At 45.4% G+C, this 16,024-nt stretch overlaps 1 protein-coding gene across 1 annotated transcript in view; it reads left to right on the plus strand.

Annotated features, from left to right (window-relative positions):
- Nucleotides 1–15,800, plus strand: part of LOC141977929 (uncharacterized) — a 73,525-nt gene extending 57,725 nt beyond the window's left edge. The window contains exons 21-22 of the mRNA XM_074939745.1: nt 12,656–12,791; nt 13,978–15,800. Of these exons, the coding sequence (XP_074795846.1) occupies nt 12,656–12,791; nt 13,978–14,033 (192 nt within the window). The 3' untranslated portion in view covers nt 14,034–15,800. The remainder of the gene's footprint in view (nt 1–12,655; nt 12,792–13,977) is intronic.
- The last annotated feature ends 224 nt before the right edge of the window (nt 15,801–16,024 follow it).

Consider the following 16,024-nt stretch of genomic DNA (forward strand, 5'->3'; position numbering starts at 1 on the left):
TCAAATCGTGGTTTAAAGACTTCAAGGAGCAGAGAATCCTCCAGCAAGTGACCCGTGCCCCATGCTACAGAGGAAGGCGAAAAACCTCCAGGGCCTCTTCCAATCTGCCCTGGAGGAAAATTCCTTCCTGACCCCAAATATGGCGATCAGCTAAACCCTGAGCATATGGGCAAGATTCACCAGCCAGATACCCAGGAAAGAATTTTTTATAGTAACTCAGATCCCACCCCATCTGACATCTCAACTCCAACTACAAACCCAACAGAGACAGTTTCTGCAGAACACTGACTCCGCCCCCGAACTTATTGGCCTACCTACATTGGTGGACAAAACCAGAGAACCTGTGCATGGGTGTTCCCTTCCATCCACGCTCCCCAGTACTCATGCTTACCACGGACGCTTCCCTGATAGTTTGGGGAGTGCACCTAGGCAACCACAAGGCACAGGGCTGCTGGTCCCTATCAGAGACACGTCTGCACATCAATCTCACACTCAGCAGACACTTCTCCGAGGAACACGAATGGGAATTACATCCCATGATACTCCGACAGCTCTTCTCCCACTGGGGCACTCCATCGATAGACCTGTTTGCCACTTCTCAAAACCGTAAATGCCATCTGTTTTGCTCCAGAGCAGGACTCCGAAACGCATCTTTAGGGGATGCATTCCTCATTCCTTGGAACAACTCCTTCATGTACACTTTTTTCCACCGATTCCACTGATACACAGGGTTCTACGCAAGCTCACAGAGGACAAGGCCCGGGTCATACTTATTGCCGCAGCTTGGCCCAGACAGACACGGTATCCCTACCTGCTACGCATGTCCATCCGTGCTCCCGGGACTCTCCCCGACAGACCAGATCTCCTCTCCCAGAACCGTGGTTGTCTTCTTCATCCGCAGCTCTGGAAACTCCATCTGATGGCGTGGTTCCTTCATGGTTTCAATCCCATGAATTAGCCTGCTCGGAACAGGTCCAACACGTCCTCCTGCATGGTAGAAGGGACTCCACTCGTAACGCTTACCTGCAAAAGTGGAAACGCTTCTCCATCTGGTGCTTCCACAGATGCCTAATACCCCAGACTGCAACCCTCCCTGACATCTTAGACTATCTTTTCAAACTAAAACAGGATGGGCTTTCGCTCAGTTCTATCAGAATACAGCTCACCGCCCTTACCACCTTCGGTGACACTCTGGACGGCTGTTCACTTTTTGCCCACCCCACCATGAAACGCTTCCTCACGGGCTTGCAACATCTCTACCGTGAAATTCATTCACCAGTAGCCTCCTGGAGTCTCAACCTAGTTCTCCGCGCTCTTATGAAACCTCCTTTTGAGCCCCTGGCTACCTCATCCCTGCTCAACATGTCCATGAAAGTGGCTTTCTTGGTTGCCAGAATGTCAACGAGAAGGGTTAGTGAAATAAGCGCCCTGATGGCCTACCCTCCCTACACCATTTTCTCTAAAGACAAGGTTGCTATGCGACCCCACCCCAAATTCCTCCACAAGGTGGTGTCTACCTTCCACCTTAACCAGCCAACATACTTACCTGTATTCCATCCCAAGCCTCACATGACTCCACAGGAAGCGGCATTACATACCCTTGATGTCCGATGGGCTCTTGCATTCTATCTTGACAGAACTAAACCATTTCATAAATCCCCTAGGCTATTTGTTTCTACTACCAAGAGTTCAAAGGGTGAGGCTATCTCTAAGCAAAGACTCTCCAAGTGGATCTCGGACTGCATCAGATCCCGCTATCAGACCCAGAATGTTCAACCACCAGAGAGTGTTAGGACTCATTCTACTAGAGTAATGTCAACATCCATTGCCTTCCTTCACAAGGTACCTATTACAGACATATGCATGGCGGCCACATGGACATCTGACCACACATTTGCCAGACATTATGCCATCACATGGGATACCATGGCAGACACCATAGTCGCCCATATGGTACTGTCTACCGTTGTCCTTCAGTCCAAAAGCCCACCAACCATAGCGGGTACTGCTTCAAATTCACCTGGAGTGGAGCACCCACAGGGACAGCACTCGAAGAAGAAGAGAAAGTTACTCACCTTGCAGTAACTGAGGTTCTTCAAGATGTGTGTCTCTGTGGGTGCTCCACTACCTACCCTCTTCCCCCTACTTTGGAGTACTAATCAGATCACTCTGTGGTAGAGAAGGAACTGAGGGGATACGGGACACGTGTGCTCAGGCAGACACTAACGACGCCGCAAGACAGCAGCTGAGCGCGTGCGTCCCGACCAGGCACTGCTACCGAAGATCTCCGATCAATGGCGCTGGGACACACCGTCACCTGGAGTGAAGCACCCACAGGGACACACATCTGGAATGACCTCAGTTACTGCAAGATGAGTAACTTTCTCTTCTGGGAGATGTAGTTCTCACAGTTGCTTGGTAATTGTGGGCAGAACTGCAGTGCATCGTGGGAGAAAAAGCAGGCCCTTTAAAGGGCAACCTTTCCTTAAAGTGACTGGAGATGTTGCGGGAGGGAGAAAGGAGAGAGGGGAGCGTGTACTTGTTGGGGAGAGTTCTCTGGAAAGACCAGGCCTTGTGTGGGGCTGATCACTTATAGAACCGGGTAGGCACTGAGCCCAGAAGGGTCTGTGGAAAATGTTGGTGAAGATGCAGGAACCCTGAGGAGGAGTAAGTTTCTCAGGGCCTGAGGAGACAAGACATCAAAGGACCCAGGAAGAGGTAGAGTAAAAGAAGGAAAAGGTCTGCCACAATAGAGCAATGGTGTATGCCGGAGGTGCAGGATTGCCATCAGTTTTTGTCTAGGTGCTCAGGCCAGAGCTTCCAGTGAGGATTGGAGGAAGCCCCACTTCAACCGCTGAATGGGGCTTGCCATCCCAAAAGGGCCAAAAATCATGAGTCAGGCCCTAAAATATGAATCATGCAATTGGCTTAAAAATCATGTGTTTTTTAAATAGGTGCTTTCTGTTTGACTTCTGAGTTTTGAGCCTTTGTTTCATGTTTTCAGTCTTTTCTCCACAACTGGAAGGGCTAGAAACTTACCCTTCTGTTTAAATGAAAGCTGAGATTCTCATTTAATCACACAACTCTAGGAGCTGGGGCTTTACGAAAAACACCAAATATCCCGAGACTTGTGATAAAATCCTGGGGAAGGGCAAAGGAAATTCTTTGTTTTGTGCTTGGCCTGCTTTTGTTTGTCTTGGAAGTGAGGCCAGAATCCAAACTAATGTAGTAGAAAGGAAACTGAGTACTGGTGGGCAAATTGAAGTAATGCTAGGGCCATAAAGAACCTGTTATAGCTAGCTACAGGTATAATGGAGTCCATAATGTAGGATTCGACTCATTCATTTTCTTTAGGCATATCCAGTCATGTGTCATGCGACTCTTATTAGAAAGCAATTGTAAAATTTCTGTAAAATTTCTTATAATGTAACTATTGTTTCAGTGGTTAATTGTATTATCTTTGTGATTATCAATAACTGGGGCAGAAAATAGCCCCAAATATGAGAGATTCCTTTCAAAGTTTTGAAGTGGCAATATCAATAATTCAGAACCAATCATTCACATAACAAATTTTCTGTTCACAAATTTTCTGTGAGCAGTCTGATTTTCTTTAATGTCTTCATTATTTGAAATTCTTTACTTGTTTGTTTGAATCATTCTTGAGCTATAGATTGTTCACTAACTGTTCACTGTGAAAATTTAATATCTGAAGTTCAAGTGGTGTTGATTAGTTCTGAGGGAGTACGTAAGTCACATGGTAAATTTCTGTTCCATGACTGGAGGAACATAACTTCTAGAGTCAGGTTCTTCATTGAGTGGTGTCCCTGTGGGTGCTCCATTTCAGATGGCGGTGCGTCCCAGCATTGTCGATCGGAGATTTTGCTAGTAGTGTCTGGTTGGGGCGCGCGTGCGCAGGAGCTGTCTTGTGGCGGCGCTGACGCCTCTTCGGGCATGTGCATGCACTGACCCCCTCAGTTCCTATTCAACTGTCCTCGGCTTGAGATGGAGTCTGTTAGCAGATTTTAGTTAGATTTTAGAGATTTAGGATAGTACTTATAGTGTTAATAGTTAGTTTAAGCTTGGATTTAAGTAGATGTAGCTTTTAGACATTTCTTTCTCCCCATCCTCAAAACCTTGAAGAGGGACAAAAACAAAAATGCCTGGATCACCAGATTTTAAAAACTGCACATCTTGCAAGGATGCTATGCTGGTCTCAGACAGACATTCACTCTGTGTCTGCTGCCTGGGGGAGTCGCACATCCCTCAAAAGTGTGCTCACTGTAGTAACCCAAAGGCAAGGGCAAGGAGAGATAGGGATCTCTGCCTAAAATGCATCCTAATGGAGAAAACATTGACCCCTCGAAACGGAATCCACATGTGGCTCCCCTGGGGCCATGTCACTGGACAGAGCTAGTGCCTTGTCCTCAGAGAAATCAAGGAAGAGAGCGTTATCATCTCCAAGCTGAGAACCTTTAAAAAAGAAACAGTCTCCAGCGAGATCCGTGCCCTCGATGTCAAGCTTCTCTAGAGTGAGCACCTTCGATACACCGGACACCTCCATCTGCCAGGGGACCTCTGCCGCCAAAGTTAAGGAGTCGAGCAGCAGGCACCATTCAGCCTCCTCCTCCTACTCCACGGCATCCTCTACCCCAGCGAAATGAATGGCACCGCAACCGATGCTGCAAACCATGGCACCCCCTCCAGCACCGATGATAGTGGCACAGAGCATAGAACAACCTAATCAAGACACCACGGTGCCGAGAAAGGCCACACACAAGTGATTGGCACCGAAAGCAGTGGCACCGCATACAGTAGCACCAATGTCTGCCGAACAAACTTCAACAACTCAGATTGCATCTGCACCGACTCTCCTCTACTTGGCACGGCGGATTCGCCGGTACCTACGGCACCAGACCAACCCCACTCTCCCATCGCACCACCATTTTCAAGAGATGAAGAAGATGAAGAAAAGGAAGCTGTCTTCTTTTCTGACCATTATTCCCCAACAGCAACCAAATACAAAAGAAAATCAAACCCAAATAAGGGCCTACCACCATGGCTGGCTAACCCCTGGATATGCCCTCCCATGCCATTCCAGTTACAGTAGCCACAATGGGACCCATGGGCAGCTTTTAGGGCGCAATTCCGACGGCCTACATCCGTGAACAGAAAAACCATAAAATCAGCATCGACTTCAGTACCCGAACTCTCTGAAGCCACAGAGGAAGGGGAAGAAGAAAGAGATATCACATTAGAACATGGTGAGCCTCTAGAATACAACTCCTCATGCTTTATGGATGAAACAGTTATACCCACAACTACAACGGCCCCGATGACTTCAAAAACCTCTAGGAGCTCTTCGGGGAGTGGCACAGAACCAGAACATCCCTCTAGAGGAAGTACAGGAGACACAACAGTAACTCCTGAAAATACTCCATACATCAGCTTCCTCCAAGATCCCCATCCCCATCAATGATGCCCTCCTGAAACCAGCAGACATAATGTGGCAAACACTGGCCTCCATCCCACCAACCAACAAGTGCACGGATAGGAAATACCACATGCCAAATAAAGGGATGGAATTCCTATTTGCGCACCCACCACCAAACTCCTTGGTGGTGGATGCAGTAAATCAAAGAAACAAACAATATAAATCCACTCCTCAAAACAAAGAATGGAAGAGACTGGATCTTCTAGGCCAAAAAGTGTACACATCAGCTACACTGCAATTCCTCACTGCAAATTACACCGTGCTACTGGCAAACTATGATCATGACAATTATAACAAATTCACAGAATTCACCCAGAATATACCTGAGGGGGAAAGAGAACAATTCCGGGCCATCGTGAACAAAGGCCAGCTTATCTCCAGGACAGCACTACAGGCTGCCCTCAACGTGCCAGACACAGCATCTCACGTGACGGCAACAGCCATTATAATGTCAGGACATCATGGCTGAATTCATCAGGAATCTCCAAAGAACTGCAACACAAAGTGGAAGATTTGCCTTTTGACAGAGAGAGACTATTTTTGCCCAAAACCGATGAAGTTCTCCAGTCCATGAAAGATTCCAGGGCGACCCTCCGAACATTAGGGCTATACACAACACCAAACAGGAGGCAACTTGATCAGCCGTACAACAGAAACAGGGACAACACATCTCAACAACAGCAGTGACCATACGAATCAAGGGGACAAAGAAATAGACCACAAAGATACCAACAGAATCAACCCCAGAACTCAGCGTCTCAACCACCACCAAACAAACCGCAATTTTGAAGTATTGGTCAAGGGTCTGCATGACCTCCCCATAGCACCAGCATCAGCGGACAACACACAAATCTTTGGGCACTGACTCAGGCCATTTTACACCAACTGGGCTGTGATCACATCTGATCAGTGGGTTTTAAAACTAATTCTAATGGGCTATGCCATCCTTTTTACATCTATACCAACTACCCACCCTCCTTCCCGGTTCTTCTGCAGGGACCCTTCTCACAAGCATCTATTGAGACAAGAGGTGCATCACTTTCTGCAAATAGGCACAATGGAACTAGTCCCAACCCAACACAGAGGGAAGGGATTTTATTCCCATTACTTTCTGACTCAAAAGAAAAATGCGGGGTGTAGACCCATCCTAGACCTAAGAAAACTCAACAAATTCATCTGCCCACAGTTTCAAAATGGTCACCCTGAACTCGATCATCCCTATGCTGGAAGAAGGGGACTGGTTTGCAGCCCTTGACCTGCAAGATGCATACTTTCACATTACAATCCATCCAGCTCACAGATGCTTCCTAAGGTTCACAGTAGGACAAGAACACTTCCAATACAGAGTGCTACCATTCGGCCTATCGACAGCATCGAGAGTGTTCACCAAAGCACACGGCTGCACAGACAAAGGATACTCATATTCCCTTACTTAGACGACTGCCTAATCAGGGGTTCCACAAAGACAGAAACAGAAAGAGGTGTTCAATTAACCATCTCCCTCCTCCACTCCCTGGGGCTACAAATCAAGGAAAGGAAATCCACCCTCACTCCAGTATAACAACTGGAATTCATAGGTGCTCGCCTGTACTCACTCCCTTCCAGAGCCCCGCTTTACCATGATGACCTCCCTTATATTGGTGGTCTCGCACAGCTCGTGGTGCACGCATGCACCTGCTTACAACTACTGGGACACATGGCGACCACCACGTTCATAGTCAAGCATGCCAGGCTACACATGCGGTGCCTATAAAGATGGCTAAATACAGTCTACAACCACGAAGGCACAGCCTAAACAAGAGACTCACACCCGCCACAGAGGCTATTCAATCGCTGCACTGGTGGACAAACCCATCAAACGTGTGCTCAGGCATACCTTTCCAACAGGAAGAAGAACAGGAGTACTTGTGGCACCTTAGAGACTAACAAATTTATTAGAGCATAAGCTTTCGTGGGCTACAGCCCATTTCATCGGATGCATAGAATGGAACATATAGTAAGATATAGATAGATAGATAGATATAGATATACACATACAGATAAGTTGAAGTTACCAGACAAACTGTGAGAGGCTAATTAGTTAAGATGAGCTATTATCAGCAGGAGAAAAAAACTGTTGTAGTGATAATCAAGCTGGCCCATTTAGACAGTTGATAAGAAGGTGTGAGGATACTTAACTTAAGGAAATAGATTCAATATGTGTAATGACCCAGCCACTCCCAGTCTCTGTTCAAACCAAAGTTAATGGTATCTAATTTGCATATTAAATCAAGCTCAGCAGTTTCTCATTGGAGTCTGTTTTTGAAGCTTTTCTGTTGCAAAATTGCCATCCTTAAATCTTTTACTGAGTGGCCAGAAAGGTTGAAGTGATCTCCTATGAGTTTTTGAATGTTATGATTCCTGATGTCAGATTTGTGTCCATTTATTCTTTTGCTTAGAGGCTGTCTGGTTTGGCCAATGTACATGGCAGAGGGGCATTGCTGGCACATGGTGGCATATATCACATTGGTAGATGTGCAGGTGAACGAGCCTCTGATAGTGTGGCTGATGTGATTAAATCCTATGATGGTGTCACTTGAATAAATATGTGGACACAGTTGGCATCGGGCTTTGTTGCAAGGATAGGTTCCTGGGTTAGTGTTTTTGTTGTGTGGTGTGTGGTTGCTGGTGAATATTTGCTTCAGGTTGGGGGGCTGTCTGTAAGTGAGGACTGGTCTGGCTCCCAAGATCTGTGAGAGTGAGGGATCATTTTTCAGGATAGGTTGTAAATCTTTGATGATGAGCTGGAGAGGTTTTAGTTGGGGGCTGAAGGTGACGGCTAGTGGCGTTCTGTTATTTTCTTTGTTGGGCCTGTCCTGTAGTAGGTGGCTTCTGGGTACTCTTCTGGCTCTGTCAATCTGTTTTTTCACTTCTGCAGGTGGGTATTGTAGTTTTAAGAATGCTTGATAGAGATCTTGTAGGTGTTTGTCTCTGTCTGAGGGATTGGAGCAAATGCGGTTATATCTTAGAGCTTGGCTGTAGACAATGGATCGTGTGGTGTGTCCTGGATCGAAGCTGGAGGCATGCAGGTAAGTATAGCGGTCAGTAGGTTTCCGGTTTAGGGTGGTGTTTATGTGACCATCACTTATTAGCACAGTAGTGTCCAGGAAATGGACGGCTTGTGTGGGTTGGTCTAGGCTGAGGTTGATGGTGGGATGGAAATTGTTGAAATCATGGTGGAATTCCTCAAGGGCTTCTTTTCCACGGGTCCAGATGATGAAGATGTCATCAATGTAGCACAAGTAGAATAGGAGTGTCTGGGGATGACAGCTAAGGAAGCGTTGTTCTAAGTCAACCATAAAAATGTTAGCATACTGTGGGGCCATGTGGGTACCCATAGCAGTGCCGCTGACTTGAAGGTATATATTGTCCCCAAATGTGAAATAGTTGTGGGTGAGGACAAAGTCACAAATTTCAGCCATCAGTTTTGTCGTGCATTATCGGGAAACACTATCGGTTCAAATCACAACAGACAGCTCCGTGATCGGATGGGGGGCCCCCCTGAAACAATATACTGCCCTGGGCAAATGGTCACCAATAGAGACGCACCTTCTCATAAACCTACTGGAACTACACACGGTCCGCAGTGCATGCTACCACTTCCTTCCACTCATAAGAAACAGAATGATAAGGATATTAACAGACAACATTGCTTGCATGTTCTATATCAGCCTCCAGGGTGGAGCGTGATCCCACTCATTATGTGTGGAAGCTCTAAAGTTATGGAACTGGGAAAGTATAACATCACTATAACAGCTTCATAGCTACCAGGCTGTCTGAATATCATGGCGGACACACTAAGCAGACAGTTCTCACAAGAACATGAATGGGAACTGAATGACAAAATGACACAACTCATCTTCGGAGGTGGGGAAATTCATCCATAGACCTATTTGCCACACAAGCAAACAAGAAATGCCCAGGATTCTCCTCATAAGAAGGACAGGGAACACAATCACTGGGAGACATGTTCCTGATAAAATGGAACGCCCATCTCTTATATGCTTTCCCTCCAATTCCTCTAATCTCCAGAGTCATACACAAAATACAAACCGACAGGGCCAAGATAATCCTCATAGTGCCAACATGGCCCAGACAGACTTTGTTCCCTTATCTGAATCGCATGGCAATATGCACTCCATTCAATATCCCTTGGTGACATGATCTCCTCTCACAGGACAACGGACAAGTCCTCCATCCCAATCCAGGGAAAATTCACCTCAGAGCATGACTCCTTCATGGCTCTGAGGGAACGAATTAACTTGTTCGGATCAAATACAACAGGTACTGATTAACAGCAGGAAACAAAACACACGACATACATACCCCTAAAAATGGAAGAGATTTTCCATTTGGTGCCAAAACGAACAAATATCAGCAAACCAAACCCCACTCCCATTGATCGTGGAGTACCTACTATCATTAAATAAATCAGAACTGGCTACAAACTCGATCAAGGTCAACCTCGCGGCAATAACCGCCTTCCACCAACAGATAGAAGGGACATCAGTATTCGCCTGCCTGATCACAAAGAGATTCATAACGGGCCTACAAAACATGTACCCGGACATTTGTGAACCTACTCCGGCATGGGACTTAAACCTAGTGCTCAAATGCTTAACCAGAAAACCATTGAAACCCTTAGCATCTTGCTCTATGCTCCATTTATCAATGAAAGTAACATTCTTAATAGCCATCACATCGGCACAAAGAGAGAGTGAGTGCGATTGGGGCGCTCATGGCTCACCCCTCATACACAATATTCCATAAGGACAAAGTGACTCTGAGGACTCACCCAAAATTCATGTCCAAAATATCATCCTCATTCCACCTTGACCAGCCAATTCACCTACCCACTTTCCACCCTAACCCACACAACAACCCACTAGAGGCAGCATTACACACATTAGATGTCTGCCACGCCTTGGCCTTTTACCTAGACTGCACAAAGACCTTTTGTAAGTCCCCCAGACTGTTCGTATCAACAACAGAAATGTCAAAAGGCACAGCTATGTCAACACAAAGACTATCGAAGTGGATATCAAACTGCATCCACTTGTGCTACTCCTTATGAAACACTGAAGCCCCAACAGGCACCAGAACACACTTGACAAGGGCTGTAGCAACTTCTACAGCATTCCTGCACAACGTGCCCATCCTTGACAAATGCAGAGCAACTACATGGGCATCCGAACATACTTTCACCAATCATTATGCAATCATGCTTAGCTCAAGCGCAAACACTAAATTAGGCTGTAGAGTCCTAGCAGCAGCTACACAATCAACTCCAAAGTCCCTTCCATCTGCATGAGGGCACTACAATACATTCTCATGAAGTGGAGCACCCACAGGGACTCCACTCGATGAAGAAGAGAAGGTTACTCACCTTGTGCAATAACTGAGGTTCTTTGAGATGTGTGTCTCTGTTTGTTGCTCCACTACCCACCCTCCTCCCCTCTACTTTGGAGTAAGAATCAACTGCTCCAGGGTAGAGAAGGAACTGAGGGGTCGGCATGTGTGCATGCCAGAAGAGGCGTCAGCGCCACCATGAGACAGCTATTGCGCATGCGCGTCCTGACCAGACACTGCTAGCAAAATCTCCAATCGACTGCTCCGGGATGCACTGCCACCTGAAGTGGAGCATCCACAGGGACACATCTTGAAGAACCTCAGTTACTGCACAAGGTGAGTAACCTTCTCTTTCTAGTGAAAATACACTTATGAGTTTAAGATTTATTTTCCTCAAATAACCTCTAATATTCTCTTAAGATACGTTGTTTCCATGAATGAATATCCCCGGTAGAGAGCTCATTTAGTAGCGTAGTCATGGAAAGCAGACACACAAGGGGTGCAAGCTCAACCAAAATACATCATTTGTTTACTTAAGTGAACATTCATGAACATTTCTTGGGGTATTTCCATCTCTTTAGATTTATGTACATTGGTCATTGTCCTTGTATCTGAGCGGCTCGTCTCCATTACTTCCACTTTCTGTAAGGAGTGTTCTGAGAGATTTCTCAGATTTCTCCTTGTATAACTTTTAAAAATTAAATTAATAACACAGCAGACAATTGTCTGTGAAACAAGAAAGACTAAGGTTATTTTCCATCTCTTCAGCAGTTCTAGAACATTAAGGTCAAATTATATCCACTCCAGGATGGGTGCACTGTGGGGCGATGGATGCACTTCTTCTTGCTAGTGCAGTTGACAGTGTTAGTTTCCCAGAAAGTGATGGTAATGGGGCCAGGGCTTCACATTGGCCAGCAGAGCTAGCGTGGTATGGATGGGAGAATACACTGCACTGTTTGAAAGTGTGCTGGAGCTGCTGATGCATTGTGAGCTACGCCAGAGGACATGGGGAATTCCTCTTCAGGTGCCTACTGGAGCATGGATCCTCCCGCCTTCACCTAATGCAGGGGTTCTCAACCTTTTCCTCTCTGAGGCCCCCCCCAACATGCTATAAAAACACCACAGCCCACCAGTGCCACAACTGTTTTTCTGCATATAAAAATCAGGGACAGCATTAGGTGTTAGCAAGTAGAGCAATTGCCCCAGGCCCTTACACCACAGAGGGGCCCGCAAAGCTAAGCTGCTCAGGCTTTGGCTTCAGCCTCGGGTGGCGGAGCCCCGGGCTTTGGGGGCTTGGCAGGACTTTGGCTTTCTGCCCTGGGCCCCAGTGAGTCTAATGTTGGCCCTGCTTGGTGGCCCCCCTTAAACCTGCTCGTGGCCCCCCAGGGGGCCGCCGACCCCTGGTTGAGAACCACTGCCCTAATGTACAAGCAGTGGTTTAAAGCCGTGGGATAGTTGCAAGATTTTTTTTTATTAGACTCAAGTACCTTATAACAGCTTGAAATGTTTAATATTTAATGAACTTCTAGTTCTTCAACTACATTTTGTCTAAGATATGCAGACCATATGTTCTTCGACTCCTATTTAACAGAAAATTTTGTAATTACTTTTCCCATCATTGCCTATGAACAAGTATTTGTATTCAGATAGTCTGTATTTATTATACTCTGCACTGTATACAGACAATCACAAAACTTTATATTTATATTTATTTATAATTTATTTTTATTTTTATATTTTATTTATTTATTTATTTATATTCTATTTATATTTTAGCAGGCCATTTTAAATTCGTCAGCAGTGTCTGCATCCCACAGAGATGACATAGTGAAAGAAGACAGAGAAAAAACAAATCCTTTATTGACTGAGACTGAATCAGAACTAGAAACTGAATCCTTGGACAAGCCAAAAGGTACATAGCATAGACCAATAAACTAATATTTCTGTTTTATCTGAGGAGTTCAAATGGGGAATCCTGTACTTTCTCAGTTGACAAGCAGGAAAATCTAAATTGTAGTTTGACACATAGTCCCCTTCTATCACATGGGAAATGTCTTAAGAAGAACCCCTGCTAGCTCTTGGCTTCTTAAATACTTCGTCTCACCAACTGAAGGAATTCATTACACAGATTCAGGTGAGTCCATGATAGATACTAAGGTCTGAAGGGACCATTATAATCATCTAGTCCGACCTCCTGCACAAAGCAGGTCACAGAATCTCACCCACCCACTCCTGTGAAAAACCTCTCCCCTATGTCTGAGCTATTGAAGTCCTCAAATCATGGTTTAAAGACTTCAAGGAGCAGAGAATCCTCCAGCAAGTGACCCGTGCCCCATGCTACAGAGGAAGGCGAAAAACCCCCAGGGCCTCTTCCAATCTGCCCTGGAGGAAAATTCCTTCCCGACCCCAAATATGGCGATCAGCTAAACCCTGAGCATATGGGCAAGATTCACCAGCCAGATACCCAGGAAAGAATTTTCTGTAGTAACTCAGATCCCATCCCATCATGGGCCATTGGGCCTATTTACCATGAATATTAACCTTGTATCATTTTAACTCATGATTTTGGAAGTAGCTAGAGCCAGAGTAGCATTTATTTATTTATTTATTTATTTGTATTACTCTAGTGCCTAGAAGTCCCAGTTATGGACCAAAACCCTATTGTACTAGGCATTGTACAAACAGAACAAGGCAGTCCCTTGAAGCATGACCAACCGTGAGGAGGTCTGAAAGTGACTAATTGACCCACAATAGGTGGGCCATTGCATTTAATAAGCAGGAAACCAGTGCCACAGTGACATGATTGTGTAGGTTGTGCAGGGCATTCTGTAAAAACAGGGCCTTGTGGAACTGAGAAGTGCTCTGTGTAGAACTACATTAACAAACTGAAGCACGTTAATATGGAAGTGGAAAGAATACCTGTGATGATTTCAGAATAACAGATGTAAGTCACTGAAATGACATGGGGCGCAGATTAGTGAGTGATAGCCTCAGTTGACCCATATCTGTTTAATTCAGTGACTAGCAAAGTAGCAGCCAGTAATCATCTTACCAATGAATTATTTTTAATATGTCTTATATTTTTGCAATAATTTCAGAATCACATAATGCAGAAGAGCCAACTGTAAATGCTGCAGATGATGAACCAGCATAAACATCCGAACAATCAGAAGAGTTTTAGGGACATGGCAACCCCCCCAAAATATCTCAGATAGTTAAGTATCAGGTTTTTAATCTTGAGATGCCTATGCATTTTAATTGTATAGGTACCTCTTTCCATAAGTCTCTAGGCATCTTAGCAAAAATAACTGAAAACATAATATATGACAGTTCCACACACACAGCTCTAGTAGAGCTTCCTAATCTGGCTGGGCATTTCCCAGACTGTTGTGTTTGGGATCCAGTGATATGGGCCCTGTGTGCTCTTTAAGTCTCCTGAACAGAGTCCAGACCTTACCCCTGTGACAGTGAAAGCCAACAGACACACAGACAAACTTTGCACAGCATTGTAAAACACCATTACTCTTTACTTAGCAACACAAGAGATACACAGACAACATAATAAGCACAACTCAGTTTCCTCACCACTCTGGAGAGTTCTTTGGACTTGGGCTTCCTCTGGGATGTCCAGGATCCTTCTTTTGCAGCTCTTGGTTTCTTTTTAGAATCATTGAGTACTTCTAAGTTAGCTAGTTTTCTCTGACCTTGGCTAGCCCTGAACTCCCTACTAAGAAAGCATGCACTTCTCTTCCTCTCTCCTGCCCAAAGCTTCCTGTGTCTTAATCTGTGAGTCTTCCCTCACATTTTTATGGCCACTACCAACTTCTAGTTACTTTGTTCTCCTGCTGGGTATTTTCTGATTCCCCTTCCTGCAGAGACACTTGGTTGAACTGATTTCCCTACTTGGGCAATCTCCTTAGCATACCCTTTGGTCAGAGAACAGTCATTAAGGTTCACAACTCCCTGGTCTGGTGGAATCCACATCCTCACAGAGGTGTTTCCTGATACAACAATTTCATAATTTCATAACATCAAACAGAATTCATAAGTTGTACCTAGAGTCCCCAAATAATCACAGTGACACATAATGCGGAAATATTTGGACATATGCAGGAAAATTATTTGTATTATTATAATAGTGTCTAGAGGCCCCAGCTGCGATTGTGGGGCCCCATTGTGCCAAGTGCTGTACAAACACATTTAAGAATTTTATTAAGATGATGTTAAAATAAAAAGAAAATGGTACAGAGTTTAAGCGTAGAAGTTTCTGGTTATCAGGGAATAATGTACAGATTATAAAACAATCCCTGTCCCAAAGAGTTCACATCTTGAGGCCCTGAACCTGTGAACACTTGCAAACATGCTTAATTTAAAAAAAAGACCAACACAGTTTGTGAGAAAGTTTCCTTATGCCCATTTTAACTGGGGCACATAGAGACTCGAGGCCTGGTCTACACTACAAAGTTTATGTCGGATTTAGCAGCATTACATCGAATTAACCCTGCACCTGTCCACCCAATGAAGCCATTTTTTCGACATAAAGGGCTCTTAAAACCGATTTCTGTACTCCTCCCCAATGAGGGGATTAGCGCTGATATCGACATCACTGTTTCGAATTTGGGTTAGTGTGGACGCAATTTGAAGGTATTGGCCTCCGGGAGCTATCCCATAGTGCACCATTGTGACCTCTCTGGACAGCAGTCTGAACTTGGATGCACTAGCCAAGTGTACAGGAAAAGCCCCGGGAACTTTTGAATCTCATTTCCTGTTTGGCCAGGCGAGCTCATCAGCACAGGTCACCATGCAGTCCCAGATTCAAAAAAGAGCTCCAGCATGGACCAAACGGGAGGTACTGGATCTAATCACTGTATGGGAAGAGGACTCTGTGCTATCAGAACTACGTTCCAAAAGACGAAATGCCAAAACATTTCAAAAAATTTCCAAGGCCATGAGGGACAGAAGCTACAGCAGGGACACAATACAGTGCTGCGTGAAACTTAAGGAGCTCAGACTAGCGTACCAGAAAAACCAAAGAATCAAACGGACGCTCCGGGACAGAGCCCCAGACATGCCACTTCTGTGCTGAGCTGCATGCAATTCTGCGGGGGGGCCACCACTGCTACCCCACCCCTGTCTGTGGACTCC

This window comes from Natator depressus, chromosome 1, assembly GCF_965152275.1.
Source record: "Natator depressus isolate rNatDep1 chromosome 1, rNatDep2.hap1, whole genome shotgun sequence".
NCBI lineage: Eukaryota > Metazoa > Chordata > Testudines > Cheloniidae > Natator > Natator depressus.